Source organism: Motacilla alba, chromosome 2 (assembly GCF_015832195.1).
Source record: "Motacilla alba alba isolate MOTALB_02 chromosome 2, Motacilla_alba_V1.0_pri, whole genome shotgun sequence".
Lineage (NCBI taxonomy): Eukaryota > Metazoa > Chordata > Aves > Passeriformes > Motacillidae > Motacilla > Motacilla alba.
The window spans coordinates 139912245-139926934 of record NC_052017.1 but is presented as its reverse complement, the minus strand read 5'-3'; the positions used below and the strand labels follow the sequence as shown (position 1 = coordinate 139926934).

At 39.4% G+C, this 14690-nt stretch overlaps 1 protein-coding gene across 1 annotated transcript in view; it reads left to right on the top strand.

Moving 5' to 3' along the window:
* ATAD2 (ATPase family AAA domain containing 2) overlaps positions 1-13761 on the top strand; it is a 28784-nt gene extending 15023 nt beyond the window's left edge. The window contains exons 17-28 of the mRNA XM_038163695.1: positions 250-355; positions 1650-1833; positions 3320-3505; positions 4766-4901; positions 5053-5249; positions 6463-6622; positions 6986-7108; positions 7205-7345; positions 8422-8778; positions 9499-9623; positions 11304-11432; positions 12873-13761. Coding sequence (XP_038019623.1) covers positions 250-355; positions 1650-1833; positions 3320-3505; positions 4766-4901; positions 5053-5249; positions 6463-6622; positions 6986-7108; positions 7205-7345; positions 8422-8778; positions 9499-9623; positions 11304-11432; positions 12873-12911 — 1883 coding nt within the window. The 3' untranslated portion in view covers positions 12912-13761. The remainder of the gene's footprint in view (positions 1-249; positions 356-1649; positions 1834-3319; positions 3506-4765; positions 4902-5052; positions 5250-6462; positions 6623-6985; positions 7109-7204; positions 7346-8421; positions 8779-9498; positions 9624-11303; positions 11433-12872) is intronic.
* Positions 13762-14690: the final 929 nt, after the last annotated feature.

Below are 14690 nucleotides of genomic sequence, written 5' to 3'. Positions count from 1 at the left end.
TTATTCCAAGGGAAGAAAAACTCCCAAGTTTTTGTCAACAGAAATCTGATGCCAATTGTGAGACATAGGACAGCTTTATGGAAACTGTGGTAGAATGAACCCTTCAGAAAATAGCATTCAGTGTATGCCCTCAAATGAAATACAAGAGAATGGTTTCTTGCACTGATTTCAAAGGTGTATTAATGCAAGAGTGAGATTTGAACTATTCAGGTAAGTCGTCAAAGCTCTCATCTTTAAATCCTATTTTAGGAAATGATGTGATTGACAGTGAAGAGGAATCACCATCAATCTTTGAAGAGAATCCAACTCACAAAGTACCTGATCGTGAAAAGGCAGAATTCCTCACTTTAAACAGGTTTCGTTTGTCCCCTTTATGTTTACATTTTTAAGATGGCTGGGTCTGTAAATGTTTTGTTGTGAGGGGTGCTGGATGAAGGAGTGATGGGTGTGTAGGGGTTGGTCACTATTTGCAGGAAATAAGTGTGAAATCCAAGTGGGTACTAATGTTTTAACTGAATAAACTGCCCTGGCCCATCAAGCTGTCTGGCCCTGCCCTATTTGCCTAAGTCAGTGGTCCACAGATTATTAGAACGTGTTGATTTAATCCAAAGGTTCAAGACCCAAAAAATGTGTTGTCTGCCCTTTTAGCTTAAAAGAACCCTAAGGATTTGTGTAGCCATCTTCTTCCCTTCTGCCTTCCAAGACTGTTAGATCAGAAATAAAATTGAGAAATAGCTTGTTAAAACAATGTGTGAGAAACAACATTTTGTACCTTTAACCTACAGAGTTTGTTAATTTTTTAATGTGTTATCGTGGAAGTTATAAATCAACAGCTGAAGCAGTAGATTATTGTTGTCACTGTTGGATCAGTTATTCTTCTCTCTTTCTATTGCTGTGCTGTAAATTCTGCTGTCCAGAAAATGTAACCTGCTGAGCTTCATTTCTAACATATTTGACTTCAGCTAGTAAAGGTACACCAGTCTTGAGGTAGAAAAACCCACAAACCTCTTCACAAGTGTTTCATGCTCATATAACAAGATGATTAGGAAATTAATTGACAATTCAAAGAGGAAACCATAGAAGTAATTTAACCAATCCAATTGAGTGCTTCTTCAGATACAGCTAATGTGTTTCAGTGTCCACATTAATTTTTTTCCTAGAATGTTGGTATGCTTCTTCCTTACCATCGTCTCCAGGCACTACAGCCAAATTTTAGCTAAACTTGGCAGGTGTAGAGATCTCAGTTGCCTAAAGTCAAGACCCATTGAAAATAGTAGTGTATATGGAGTGAAGAGACCCAGATTGGTTTGTGCTTAGAAAAGAAAGAGCTGTTGTTCTGTCCCATATCAGGTCACTGACCAGTTTTGTGTGTATTTGGCTGGACAGCTTCCCTGAAGGATTAAGAGCTCTTACTTAACCCAGCTAAAAGAATGGCAGACATGCTGGGGACTGGCAGGATTTCTTAGTGAAGGCATGGTACCAGTTTTTGAGAAAATAGGCTTTGATAGTCTTCCTGATCAGTCTAGCTTATTATTTCATGGAACATGGAGTATATTTACCCAAAAAAAAAACCATACAGGAAAAAACTTCAACATCTGCCTGGCTATTAATCACTTGTTTTTAAACTTGTTTTCTTCTTACTGTTGTAGAAATCCTCGTTGCCAGCCAACATCTTTCAGGCCACGGTTCTTATTAGTTGAAGATCCAGGGTGTGGGCAGGCTTTTCATCTGGCACCTGCAGTAATCCATGCCCTGGAGAAGTTTCCTGTTTATACACTAGACCTGCCTGCTTTGTTTGTTAGCATCACATCCCCAGAAGAAACGTGTGCACAGGTATCTTTTTTCTCATTAAGCTGGTATGATTCATGAACTGAATATAAACTGTATGTAAACTTGTGGAATAAGCAAAATTCATTGTTAATAGGGGAGTCCTGGTTGGACTAGGCTCTTAAGTTTACTTCTGTCTGAAAATCCACTTTTTTTCTAGATGGAATGATGCTGTATAAGGATGGTATACATAGTCATGCTTTCCATTTGAAAGGAAGCAGCGAGATTGTTGCTAGCAGCTCTGGAAGATAGGAGGTGCTGCTAATAAAGCTCTCTGTGGCAAAAAAATCCTGCTGGTCTGTGTTGGATCCAGGAAGTTTTCATTGCTTCTTAAGCCTCTGTGCTCTAATTAGATGGCTCTGCATCAGCCTGACGGCATCATGCACTTTCTGAAGCCCTATTATATTTTTAGGACAGTCAAGGTTTGGGGGAAAAGGGTTTCTTCTTTTACATGTACAGCTTGCAGCACTGCAGTACACGCAGTAAAGGAATTAAAATTCGTGTAATATTTAGATTGTTAAACTGGTGCTTTCCATCACCAGGAAAATGAAATACAACCAGATTAATGCTGGTTTCCTTCTTTTTTAGTTTTAGGCAGGGAGTACATGTTTTTTGGCATTTCTGTATTAAAATATTTTTATCTTCACAGAACTCACAGAATTTAGTAGCAGCATTGGAGAGCTGTAGGAATCAGGACAGACATTCCATGGCTCGTTTGTCACATAGGAGGAGCAATTTTCCTTTTGTTATGTGATGGTTGCATCTGTGGATGAGTAGCTACCCTGTGTAGTGACTGCCTGGATATACCATGTGTGCTTCCCCACCTTTTGACAGGAACTCTCTGAATATTGTTAATCTGAGAGGGCACATGGAGAAATTTGTCACTTCCCTCTGGCAGTAGATGCATTTTGTCTCCTGTGATTGAGGTGCCATCTGTAAAGCAGTGGCTTGTGCTCTTCCAAAGCGTATCATCTGGGCTGATGGATCCTTTGGTAGTAAGAAGTTGTGATTTAGCTCTTCAGGCAGACAAAAGAATGGTCGCCTCTTACAAAATGTGCTTGAAATTATGCATTGTAAGCAGGCTTCTCACATAGGTCTTTGAGTCTGTTTGTGTGCTCTGAACTGAAAGTGGTGTAGTTGCAGTTGTGTGGCAATTTCTCCAGGCTAATACATCTTGCTGAAGGGCTGGTCATGTTTTTTTGGGCACGCCACCAGATTGGCTGAGTGCTGAGGCTCTTTCGGAGTTCTCTTACACATAAGAAGTTCTGAAATTGGGCAGAGATTCAAGTCTGTTTCTGTCTGTGTAGCCATGTCTGTGTTTGAATCAAAGTGAAAGTTTTACCTTATTGTTAAGGACTAGTTAATTTATTGATTTGTCTTGATATTTTAGCTTCATGTACTCCTATTTCATAAGACAGTTTGACTGATGCGTAGTTATTTAGTATCTGTTCTGCAGGATGTCATTTTCTTATCTGAGCTTTCATTTTGCCAGTTGATGCGAGAAGCTCAAAGAACGGCACCAAGTATCATTTATGTCCCACAAATCCCTTTGTGGTGGGAGACTGTTGGACCTACAGTGAAAGCTGTTTTTACAACACTACTGCAGAACATTCCAACGTTTGCTCCGGTTCTGCTCCTTGCAACAACTGATGTAAAACATGGAGATCTCCCAGAAGAGGTATTTATCAATATTTTTTTACTCTTCTTTTTTTGTGTGTTAGTTTATAACTCCTTGAAGCATGGGAATGCTGTGCCACTCTAAAGCAAATTCATGTTGTTAATATTTAGGCACCCAAACACTCTTAGAAGTCTCTTAAAATTTGCTTAGACAAAACAATGGCATGAAAGCATTTGTCTGAAGTGTTTTCTGAGTAAAAAGATTGACTTTAACCCAACTCTTTCATCCTTCTCACACACTGATGCTTATTAGACAGATGTACAAATTTGCTTCAGGCAATCATTTTGGTGACTGCGAGATGGTGAGGTGTATGCTTAGTGAAGAAGATAGAGTGCTTGAGATAGGAAAAAGATTGTTTTACTGAAAAGTGAAAGATATTTTTACTGAAAAACTACAGTGGTCACACTCTTATTGATGGGATATCATTTCAAATTTAAATAATTTCATTATTATTTTAGTTTCATTTTAGATCTAGTAGGTGAAAACTTGACGTACTGGAAAGATGAAGTCTAACTTCCATTTAAGTAACTTGGAAATCAATTTTTAGTTGTATTCCTTAACAAAATTCAGTAAGACTACCTGCTGAGCTTTCTAGACATTTGTGGTGGTAAAATTACCTCCCCAGTCCCCTCAAGCTGCACTGGGTTTTCAGAAACAACAGGAGAGAGTGTTAAAGGAGGGTGTTCAAAATGTGAATATGATACTCTGACTATTTTGTCTTGGTAGCAAAAGTTATTGTGATGTTGTTAAATGCTTTCTAAAATATGGAATAAAGTTATTTCCATACCCTTTGGTAATAGAGATGGAAAACCTGGAAATACGCAACTTTAGACTTCATTTAAATCAATTAAAAACAAAATTTTAAAAGCCATCTTAACAAAAAGCTGCCACTTGTATGTTGAACCTTGCCCATTCCTTCTCTAGCTGCCACAAAGATTCAAGCTAAAGAACAGAAAGGCAGGTAAATACAAAATAACCAACCTTGGAAGTGGTGACTGTCAACTCAGTGGTTTATCACATCTTTTTTTCATGGAGCCCAAACTTTCGATGGTATTATTCCTCAAAGCAGGTCTTTCAATTTGCCCTGCTATGAAAATTTAGCATTTTAAAGCCAAGAAGATGACTTTACATAGCTTATCTTACTCAGTTGAGTATTCAGTTTAGTTTAGAAAGATACTCAGCTTTTTGGTATAGAATATTAAAAAATACAAAAATGTGTGTGGCCTTCTATCTGAAATATCTTTTTTCCTCATGCTTTAGATAAAAGCTTTATTTAATAATGATTCTGAAGAAGTTTTCAAAATCCAGTGGCCTACCTGTGCTGAAAGAAGAAGTTTTTTTGAGGACTTAGTTATGAAGCAAGCTGCTGAACCTCCTGCATCAAAAAACAACTCAGGTGAGGATATTCAAAACATAAAACTTTGCTAGCAGTAAGTTAACAGCTAATACAATACAGTGTTTCCTTTGGGGTAATTATCTATCAATTGTTTTTCATGTGCTTGTATTTGAGTACCATTAATTGACTAAAATTTTCCAAATAATTTAAGCTCGGCAGCCACTGGAAGTTCTGCCTGTAGCACCACCACCTAAGCCTCGACAGCTGTCAGAGGAAGAAATAAAACAGCTGGAGGAGCAGGAAGAGGACACGCTGCGGGAACTGAGGATTTACTTAAGGGACGTGACTCACAGACTTGTCATTGACAGACGTTTCAGGGCATTCACAAAGCCGGTTGACCCAGAGGAGGTAAATTTAGTGTTGATCTGCAATACCATTATACTGGAGTGTATTCACAGTTCCTCTGTGTGTGTGTTCCTCAGGGTTTGTGTGTTCTTTCTAGTAAGGTTTATCCTTGTCTTTAGGATCATAGTATTGTGAATCTCCAGGTTACAGGAAGTGAATTTTTGTTTTGCTTTTACTTTTTTTTGACTCTTTGGGTCACTCAAATGCCTGTTATGAGTGTTTGCTAAGTCCCTGTGTTCCTTCTAAAACATCTTTAAAACTTGAGATTATTTCCATTAGAAGGGTCATCCAACAAGGATCATCTAGTCCAAGTGCCAATTATATCAAATGCCAACACAGCTGGCTTGTGAAAAGGCTTTGATATGTAGGTGTATTACAGCAGTAAAAAGGAGAGAGCTCTCTTTTTCTCTGTAATTATAAACAGTTCTTCCAGGGCTGCTTTAATAAAGCATAAAGCTCTTTGTCTGTCCATAGTTTCTGCAAGAACAGGAGCAGAAGCAGCAATTAGAACAGAATCTGAAAATCTGACACAGGGGGCTTTCCTTGCTATAAGATCAACCATAAAGGATGTGTGATTTTTTTTCTTCCTCCCATATGCTTCTCATTTAATTCATTAAATAAGTGTAGGCTGGGGCACATACTTCCAAGTTAGCTGGAAATTTGAGATAGCTTTGCATTTCCACAAGGTCCTGTTTCCCTACATGTCCGCTGACTTCTTTCCTTTCCTTGTAATTTCTAGATCTGAATAATCTAAACAAACATAGAACTAGTCATTAGGCTCCTTCTATTGTCTGAATAAAGAAATTGGCACCTCTGGGTTTAGCTATCTCATTCTGGGTGCCCAGGACAGGTGCTTCACAGGTGCAATTTCTACAGCCTTTTTCTTGCTGCCAAAACCAAAGAGAATCTCAGGTGACTTTACTTTTGCTGTTATTTTCTGAAAGGAAGTGAAACAAGTTCCACTCTGGATGCTGGTTCCCTTCTGCCCCACACATTCTTCTCACCTCCCTGCTTCTTTGTTTTCCCCTCTCCTAGCCTGTCTCTTCAAAGCCAGCTGAAATAGCCTTTCTGTTTTCAAGAAGCTAATTGGGTAATTTCTGCATCTTTGGATGAGTCATATTGGGATTTTTAAGAAGTCCTTTATTTGACTTTATGGAAAGAATTATTTTTGGTGGCTGCTATGTTAAATCTCTGAGCATGTATATTTCCTTTGTAGGTACCTGATTACAATGCTGTTATTAAACAACCCATGGACCTCTCCACAGTTCTGTCCAAGATTGACATGCACCAGTACCCAACTGCAAGAGACTTTCTAAAAGACATTGATCTAATCTGTAGCAATGCTTTAGAGTACAACCCAGCTAAAGATCCTGGAGGTAAGGATGTGGTTTTATCACTAATTTGTAAGAATTTTACATGCGCAAGTTGATAAATGTCATTTGTGTACAGTAGATGTGGTATTAGATAATTTAAAAGATCCCCAGAGAACATTTCTGGCCAGGTTGTGAATGTTGCAGTATCAAATAAACTTATTTGGGCATGAAATTGTGATAGATATGTTGATTGGAAGCTATTGCTTTTGCTTTAAAAATTAACTTACCAGTTGGCATGCTGAAAATATTGACTGAGATAACCTTTCAGAACCTACCTATGACAAGAGAAAAAAACCTTCTAAGTAAAGAAAATAAAGGGGTTCATTGGCTGGTAGAAAGTACTCAATTCTGACTGTAAAATTTCAGATCGTCTCCTTAGGCACAGAGCCTGTGCTTTGAGAGACACTGCCTATTCCATAGTGAGGGAGGAAATGGATGAAGATTTTGAACAACGCTGCCAAGAAATCAAAGAATCTCGTAAGCAGAGAGGTACGTTTCTTGGCACTGAGGATTTAAAGACTTATCTCAGTATTTTTAACCAGCCATGCACGACACCATTCTTTGCTCTCTCTTCTTTATTGCAAGGTTCAGACTGTGCTTCATCTTACTTCTGTGTAATGCCAAAGGAGGACTCAGCTCCTGGGTGTAAGAAAACAGACCCAAAGTGTAATGAAAAACTGAAGATCCTAGCAGTGCCTGTGGATGTCAGTACCCCCTGCTCTAAAGGCAAGTTTTGTTTTACTCAGACTTTCCTGGAGAAGGTGCTGAAGCCTCTGTTCTTGTGACCTAACACATTCCTGTGATGCCTGGTTCCTCATGCCAGAGGCATTAAATTTTTTTAATACGCTGCCAAACATGGGATAAATCCAGAGATCATTCATTCAATATGGTTGTAAAGTCCCAAGTACAATGGCTGGTTGACATTGTAAGATGCTGCCTACCTCTTAAAAAAGTTGTACATGGCAGTTTCTGAATGCTTACCTAGTTTTTAGTTATATGCAACAGTGTTTTCCTCTTCCCTGCCCTAAGACATCAAACTCTATTCCTATGATTTCCAATTGAAGGGGAAAGGGTGAAAAAAAAAAAAGGGAGCAATAATCATAGACATGTAAAGGAAAGATGATTATTTTCTTCAGTTTTACCATGAATAGGACAGGGGGGAAAAGGGCTTAAAACATATGACATGATGTGACATTTCCTGGTCTTGCTGGCATGTTTGGGAATTTTGCCTCTGACTTGACCCATAGGCCTTGTGTGGTACTCCATGAGTATGAAGGATGGTGGGGTTTTCTGGAAGGGAAAATGACAAGTTTGTAATTGCATTCAAGGTTAACTGAATCAGAAAGCTTATGAGGTGTAAATCTCTATGGAGGATTTTTTTTTCTCCAGCAAACACTCCCTTAAACGTGCCTCTTCATCTCCTCCCAAAGTGTGTCTAACTTTTGTGAAGTTTACAGATTCTGAGGGTTCATCTCCAAATATGTTTCTGTTCACATATATTAGATGACTAAGTCACTTAATAATCTTGCTTTGCAGTAAGACTTCCTGTCTAAAGTAAGACTTCTGTTTTCATAACCTCTTGAAGCTGTTGGTTTTGTGCATTAAATTCTGTAGCTGGATCTTTTAAAAACTAGTAGCTAAGTGACCCCATTAAATTCCTCCTTTTTCTGCAGACTCATGTCTGGGGAGATGGGCAGTGGTACTTAAGCTCATTTGGTAATTTTCCTTGTCAGACAAGTAAGATGAGCATGCTTCTTGTTTTGGTAATGTTTTGGATTACTTTTCCTTGTATCTCTTCGCAGAGAAGTCAAAAAGAAAACGCAAAAGGAATAGAGAATCTTCAAGTATTGCAGCAAAGAAAAGGAATGTTCAGTTCAATAAAGAGAATAAAATTCCTGAAAACCAAAATGAAGTGGAGAGCAATGAAGAGTCTAACACAGATTGCACTGAATTTGCATCCTCTCAGGATACTCCTGTCGAAGAATATGAAAATGTACTTCAAGAACGACAGAAAAATGGGACAGAAAATGAAAGAGAGAGAGTTCTTCTTGGGGGTAAATGTCCTCCTGGAAAAAAGAGAGAACATTCGGACCTAAGAGAGCAGAGTGAGATGCCAGATTGTCAAAAAGCCGGAACTTCTGAAGACGGACGTTCAGATGGTAAGTGAGAGATCAAACAGGTCATTCATCCCCTTATTCTTCCTCAGGAGGGTTACACTACCTACCAGGTTTTAGCCTTCCTGATTTCTGTTCTCAGTTGTCTCTCAAATAGGTGCACACTGTTTCTTGCAAAATGGTGCTGCCCCTCGAATTATGCCAGCCAAATTGTGTATTTCTACAGCTTCTGAATTTCTGACTCTGCAGTTTATTTTTCAAATTGTACCTAACTGAAAAATAATTATTGGTTTTCCTTTATTGCATGAGGATTATTCCAGCAATAAGAAGCATAAGTTAAAAAGCTTCAAACAGTTAAAGTACTTCAAAAAGTTAAAGTACTTCAAACAGTGTGCACCCAGGGTCATGTGTGGAACAGAAGAGTTATGTCCTAGTGTTTGCAGTGTAAGATGTGTTTTCTAACCTAAATTACTATGGAGTTTTACAGTGCAGTGCTGTAATGGCAACAGGATTTTTTTTTCCCTGGTTTTCCCTGCCTTTTTGTCTAGTGTTGGTTTTGGGGTTTTTTTGTGTTCAAGTTTCTAGTTTTCATGGAGCAGAAATTTTTGCCAGAAAGGAGGTAAAAGTGTCGAGCATTTATCAGTGAAAAATGGTAACAGTTGTCTCTGTTGCAGGGAGGTTGTCTTCTCCAAGTACAGGGTACTTCACTCATACTGTGTTTCAGAGAAAGAGAAATCCTGACTTAAGAAATTTGTGTCGTTCCAGATTTGTGGGTACACCGTATGACTCGTGCAAGATCTTCTCAGGTGGAGGAGAAACAGCTGGGATGCGTTGGGAAGGCAATGAAAATTGGCACAAAGAGAGTGTTTGTGGATTACTGTGAGCTCAAAGTAAGTTTAAATTTTAATTTTGTTAATACCAAAGTAGGACATTTTCTTGCTACATACAGAGTTGTAAATCAAGTCAGTTGTTAACCGGTGCCAATTCAGACCAAGTATAGCAGGGATGTATGGCTGGTGAAATGATTCAACCCATAATGGTCTATGACTGTTGTTTCCACAGCTAGTGTAGACTGCTGTTCTTGATTTTGGTGAACTAAATTTTAGGAGACTGGATTATCTCCTATTGTTAATGTGAAAGGTCTTGTTAGAATTTAAAATAGCCCACTGACAAACTGGTAGTGCTGTTGGTTATTAGTGTCTTGGCAGTTTTTATGATGGACTGGGGAGTTGTTTTGGCTTGCTGTTTGCATGTTTTCCTTTAGTAGGAACTGAAAGAGTACCTTGATTTTTAGCAGAGATGACTTTAAAGACTTTGAAGTTAGCAGGTTGACTTAAATGTCATCCTGGATAAAATACTAATACCTGCTCTTCTCACTTTAAAAATCCAGTGATAGAATTTTACATTCATATAGGTACAGTGTTACAAGGTTTTTCCAGTCCCCTGTAGGAGAGAAGTTATCCTACAATACAGTTTGTGAAAGGGTCAAAAATGTGCCTACCCACAGGGGGTCAAAGAAGTTCCTTTGCATGAATTGGAGAGGGTAAATGGACTTGGCCTTCTTCAGGAGATGTGGCAGTGAGGAAAATTCAGGAAATTGCCAGGCTGAGGTCCTGGAGGTGGGTCAAACCAGAGGAGACTGCTGTTTACTTGCCATGATAAGAAATGAAGTGAGAAGAGAGAAATTAACTTTTCAAGACAGGCTTCCTAAGTGAGAATTTTATGGGGTTGTGTTCATAGAAGGATAGAATATCTTGAGTTGGAAGGGACCTAGAAGGATAGAGTCCAACTCCTGGCCCTGCATAGGACGCCTCCAACAATCCTGCTGTGAACCTGAGAACATTGTCTAAATGTTTTTTGAGCTCTGTCAAGCTTGGTGCTGTAGCCACTTTCCTGAGGAGTCTGTTCTACTGCCTGACCACCCCCTGGGTGAAGAACTTCTTCCTTATATCCAGCCTAAATTCCCCCTGGCACAGCTTCATGCTGTTCCCTTGGGTGCTGTCAGTGGTCACCAAAGAGCAGAGATGGATCAGTGCCTGCCCCTCCACTTCTCCTTGTAAGGAAGGTGTTGTTCATGTCTGTGTAGGCAGTCCACATGGGTTTCTCTAGAGTCAGGGTGCCCGCAGCATGTGCTCTGAAGGTACTGCCCACTGGAGAGATGGTACCATAGAGCCCTTACAGAGGTCTCAGCTGTGAGGACAGAGCTACAGTCATGAAATGCGTCTTTTAGAAAACTTGATTCCTTAAGAGGAGTGCCACTGGAACTTGCTGCTTGTGTTAGAGAGCCTCTTTGGAATTTACTTGCAGACAATAAGCTGGGTGACCCTCAAAATGTAGCTGCTTGGTTTTGTTTGGGCTGTTTTTTTTTGTTTGGGGTTTTGGGTTTTTTCGTTTATTTGCTTCATAATAGGCCTGGAACCCAATGAACATGTACAAGAACTTGCAGTCACTTCTGTGGCAGCAATCAGAAAGTTTCACATGGGAAGTTGGCCATACACCTGTCCTACCTTTTCTGTTTGCAGCTTATCTTGTGCTATTCTGAACTCTGGTTTCCATTTTTTTTTCTTCAGCAAGTGCTGCATTCTATTGCCGTGGTAACTGAGAACGTCAGTATATTTCGCATGGAAAAACTATATGCTGTCCTTAGCCAGTGCATTTACCAACACCGGGAGGATGGTGACAAAAACGAATTAGTGAAGGTAATTTTTTTGTACTGTAGCACTTTCTGTCATTATTACAGGTGTGTTTGTGTGTGTGTTATGCATATGTCTGTGTGCCCTGTGAATATCATGGTTATTTAGTATTACTCATTGCTGCTTAGTTGCCTGTGTTACAAGATTTGTTCATTACAGTCTGGAAGACATTTCTCCATATTGCAAAACTATTGTTGCATTTGATTTAGCTGTTGGCAGTTTCAGCAGGAAAAGGTTTGAAGACGATAGGTCCCCCCCAGAGCCCTCTCAAAGCAGTTAACCTCAGTCTGTCACCACTCCTGCTCCAGTACCTCTTCAGTACTGGGGGGGCTGTGAAAGGAGGGTGCTTTTCTCAGTCTGTCACTTCCTCGTTCTCCTCTTGCGGGCAGTCACACATGGTAACACTTGTATAGCAGTCATTCCATTCCTGAAAAGAAAATAAGTACGAGGCATAACAAGAAGAGACTTTAGTCTCACGAGACTTCCTTTTTGGCTGGAACGGCTCAAGTGTCTCTCATTTCATACATGGGAGCTTCCTACCTATGAAAAGTTTAATGCTAACAAGTAAAATTCTGTAATCTCTTCCTCTAAGAGAGGACTTCCAAGTTGTCAGAACCTGGCAGAAATACTCCACAGGAACCCATGGTCCCAGTCTGTCATTCCCAGTGTTGAGTTGGTTTAGATAGGTTGGGTATTCAGTCTTCGGCTTCAAAGTCCTTGAATCCATTTGTCTTCCAGGTGGTCATGCATAAGAATGGAAACAATTCTTTTATGCATCTCAGTCTTCCCTGAAAAAGCCAGAAAGCCTCTTCTCTTGGGTCCTGATCATCTTGAGCTCTTCTTCCACATCTGATAGAGAGTCAGATTCTCTTGCTCTGATTGTGCAACAGTGAGGATTACTTGAATGCAGGGATGCCATTCCTGAAAAATGCACCCTTCTCCTATCTATCATAATGACATGATTTACCATGTTTGTTATCCTGGTGCTTGTGAGCTTTTGTGACAGAACTTTATTTCTTTTTCTGCTTCTTTGACCTTTGACCAAAGAATATTTCCTATTCAGAGGGATTGCACAAGTCAGTCCAGGAGTAAGTTCTGCTGTATGAAGACAGAGACTTTAACAAGTATTTATTCAGTGTGCAGAAAAGAGCAGTTCAGCTTTTAGCTCTTTGGGAGCTGTCTCCTCTCTAATTGCTGAAAACACCATTGATCCATAGTCCCCTGATACAGGTCCCTGCAGTTTTCCTAGCCTACTCTCTATTTTGGGTGCATAAGGATGTGTTGGAGACAGTGAGTATAGAACAACTGTGATGGTGGTAGCACGTGTATTGGCTAAATCATTACTAACAATTGTGTGCACAGATTCTTCTTTTGATGAAGTAGTAAACAGGGCTCTTAAGTTTGTATTCACATTGACTCCTAATTTGTCTTTTTTTTTCTTCTTAGGCAATGAAGAAAGAAATCACAGCCTTCAGTTATCCATGATACTTGATTTCAGCATACTTGACACACTCTGTAATGTTCTTTTTATTGCATGCTGTTTTTTCCTTGCATTGTTCAATAAATACTATATTTATACAAATATATCATAAAATTTATTAAGAAAGCTCAGAGTCATTCAATGACTTTGATATTTCCCTTCTAGATATGTATATTTTAATGTGACATACTGCTGTGATTGCCTTTTGAACTCAGCAGATCTGAATAGATAATTTCAGTACCTCTCTTTAAAAGAAAACCTAACTTGAAACAAAGCAAGATTTACTACTGTAACTTTCTAAGGTAAAGTTTAATCATGCTTGTAATAATGACAGTCTTAATACTGGAGAAAAGCATTTTAACACAAATTGTTAGTTCATCAGATGGCTTGTAGTTGAATTCAGTTGTAAATAGATTTCTAGTTACCTGGGAAGAATCGTATCTGTTTATTACATAAAAGTGAATATATTGCTGGTGATAAATATATTGAAGTAAAAGCAAAGCAGTGCCCTGTTTTGAAGAAGTATTTCTCTTCAAACCAGCAGAGAAAATTTATCTGTTGATTTAATACTTATTTAAAAAAAGACAAAGTTTAACTGTACAAAAATAAAAATTTATATAAATCATGATAAAATATGCGCCATGACCGCTCTTCTGTCACCTCACATAGCCAACGTGTGGCGATACTGAACGCCAAACTGTGCAATCCTTCTTTGTGTTTGGTTTCTTACCTCTGTCAGTAGTGTTCTCTTTCTGAGTCCTTCTACTGTGTTTGCTCAAACATTGGTGTGCTATGTAGATTTTTTTTTTCTCTGTATTGTTTGGTGGGTATTAATAAAAAATGCATCTCTTTTTAGTGGTGGGTTGTCTGCTCTATTTTAATCACAGAACAGTTTTGATCCTTGATAATCTTGCATTTAAGACACAAGGGCAAATACTATGATTTTAAAATAAGAACGGCACGTGCTGAGCTTCTTCTCCACTCAGTGTATGGATTATATAGCTAAGACAAGCTCAGGAGAAAGAGAAAAAACCTGAAAATTCACATTTTAATGCAGTTTATGACATTGGCAATGTAATAAATGAGCTAATGTCCTTAACTTGATCTCCTTCTTGGCTACCATCACCAATTTCAATGTGACTCGCACCTGCAGCTTGTTGAGTGCATCCCCTAAGAGCACTATTTTGAAAACTGACAGTGTGGAATTGAGGAACCAGAAACAGTCCTGGGATCAAAACTTGGTTTGAGGACTGTCACTAGGTTCACAGGATCCTGTACCTAGGTAGATTTTTAAAAAGCTTCCCGACTGTGTGAATCTTCATCTTCTGTGTCCACCTGTGAACAGTTAAGGGTTCCCCACATATTTCTTTTTTCTTTTTCGAGGAAAGTGTCACATTTTACTGTCTGACCCAAAATAGCACACAGTGATGAGAAAAATAGTGTAGGGAAACAACGTTTTTGAGAACTGGGCAGTGAGAGTTAAACCCAAATGTTGATTAAAATATTTTGTACAGAGTAAAGGGAGAGAGGTCTCCTTTCTCCAAGTTCTGTAACTAACAAAAAACCCCTAACAACCCAAGGTGCGGGAAATGTCGTTTTCGTTAGAGCCGCTACTTCTGTCTCCACTCGCCCTGGTTTGGGTCCCGGGACCCTGCGGCCGTGTCCTCCCTCGGCGGCAGCTCCGGGCGGGAGTGGCAGGAAAGCCCTTCCCGGGCTGGGGGCGACGCTGTCCCTAAGCCCGTCCCGGGCGCGGCGGGAGGGCCGAGCGCGGAGCCGAAGTTTGC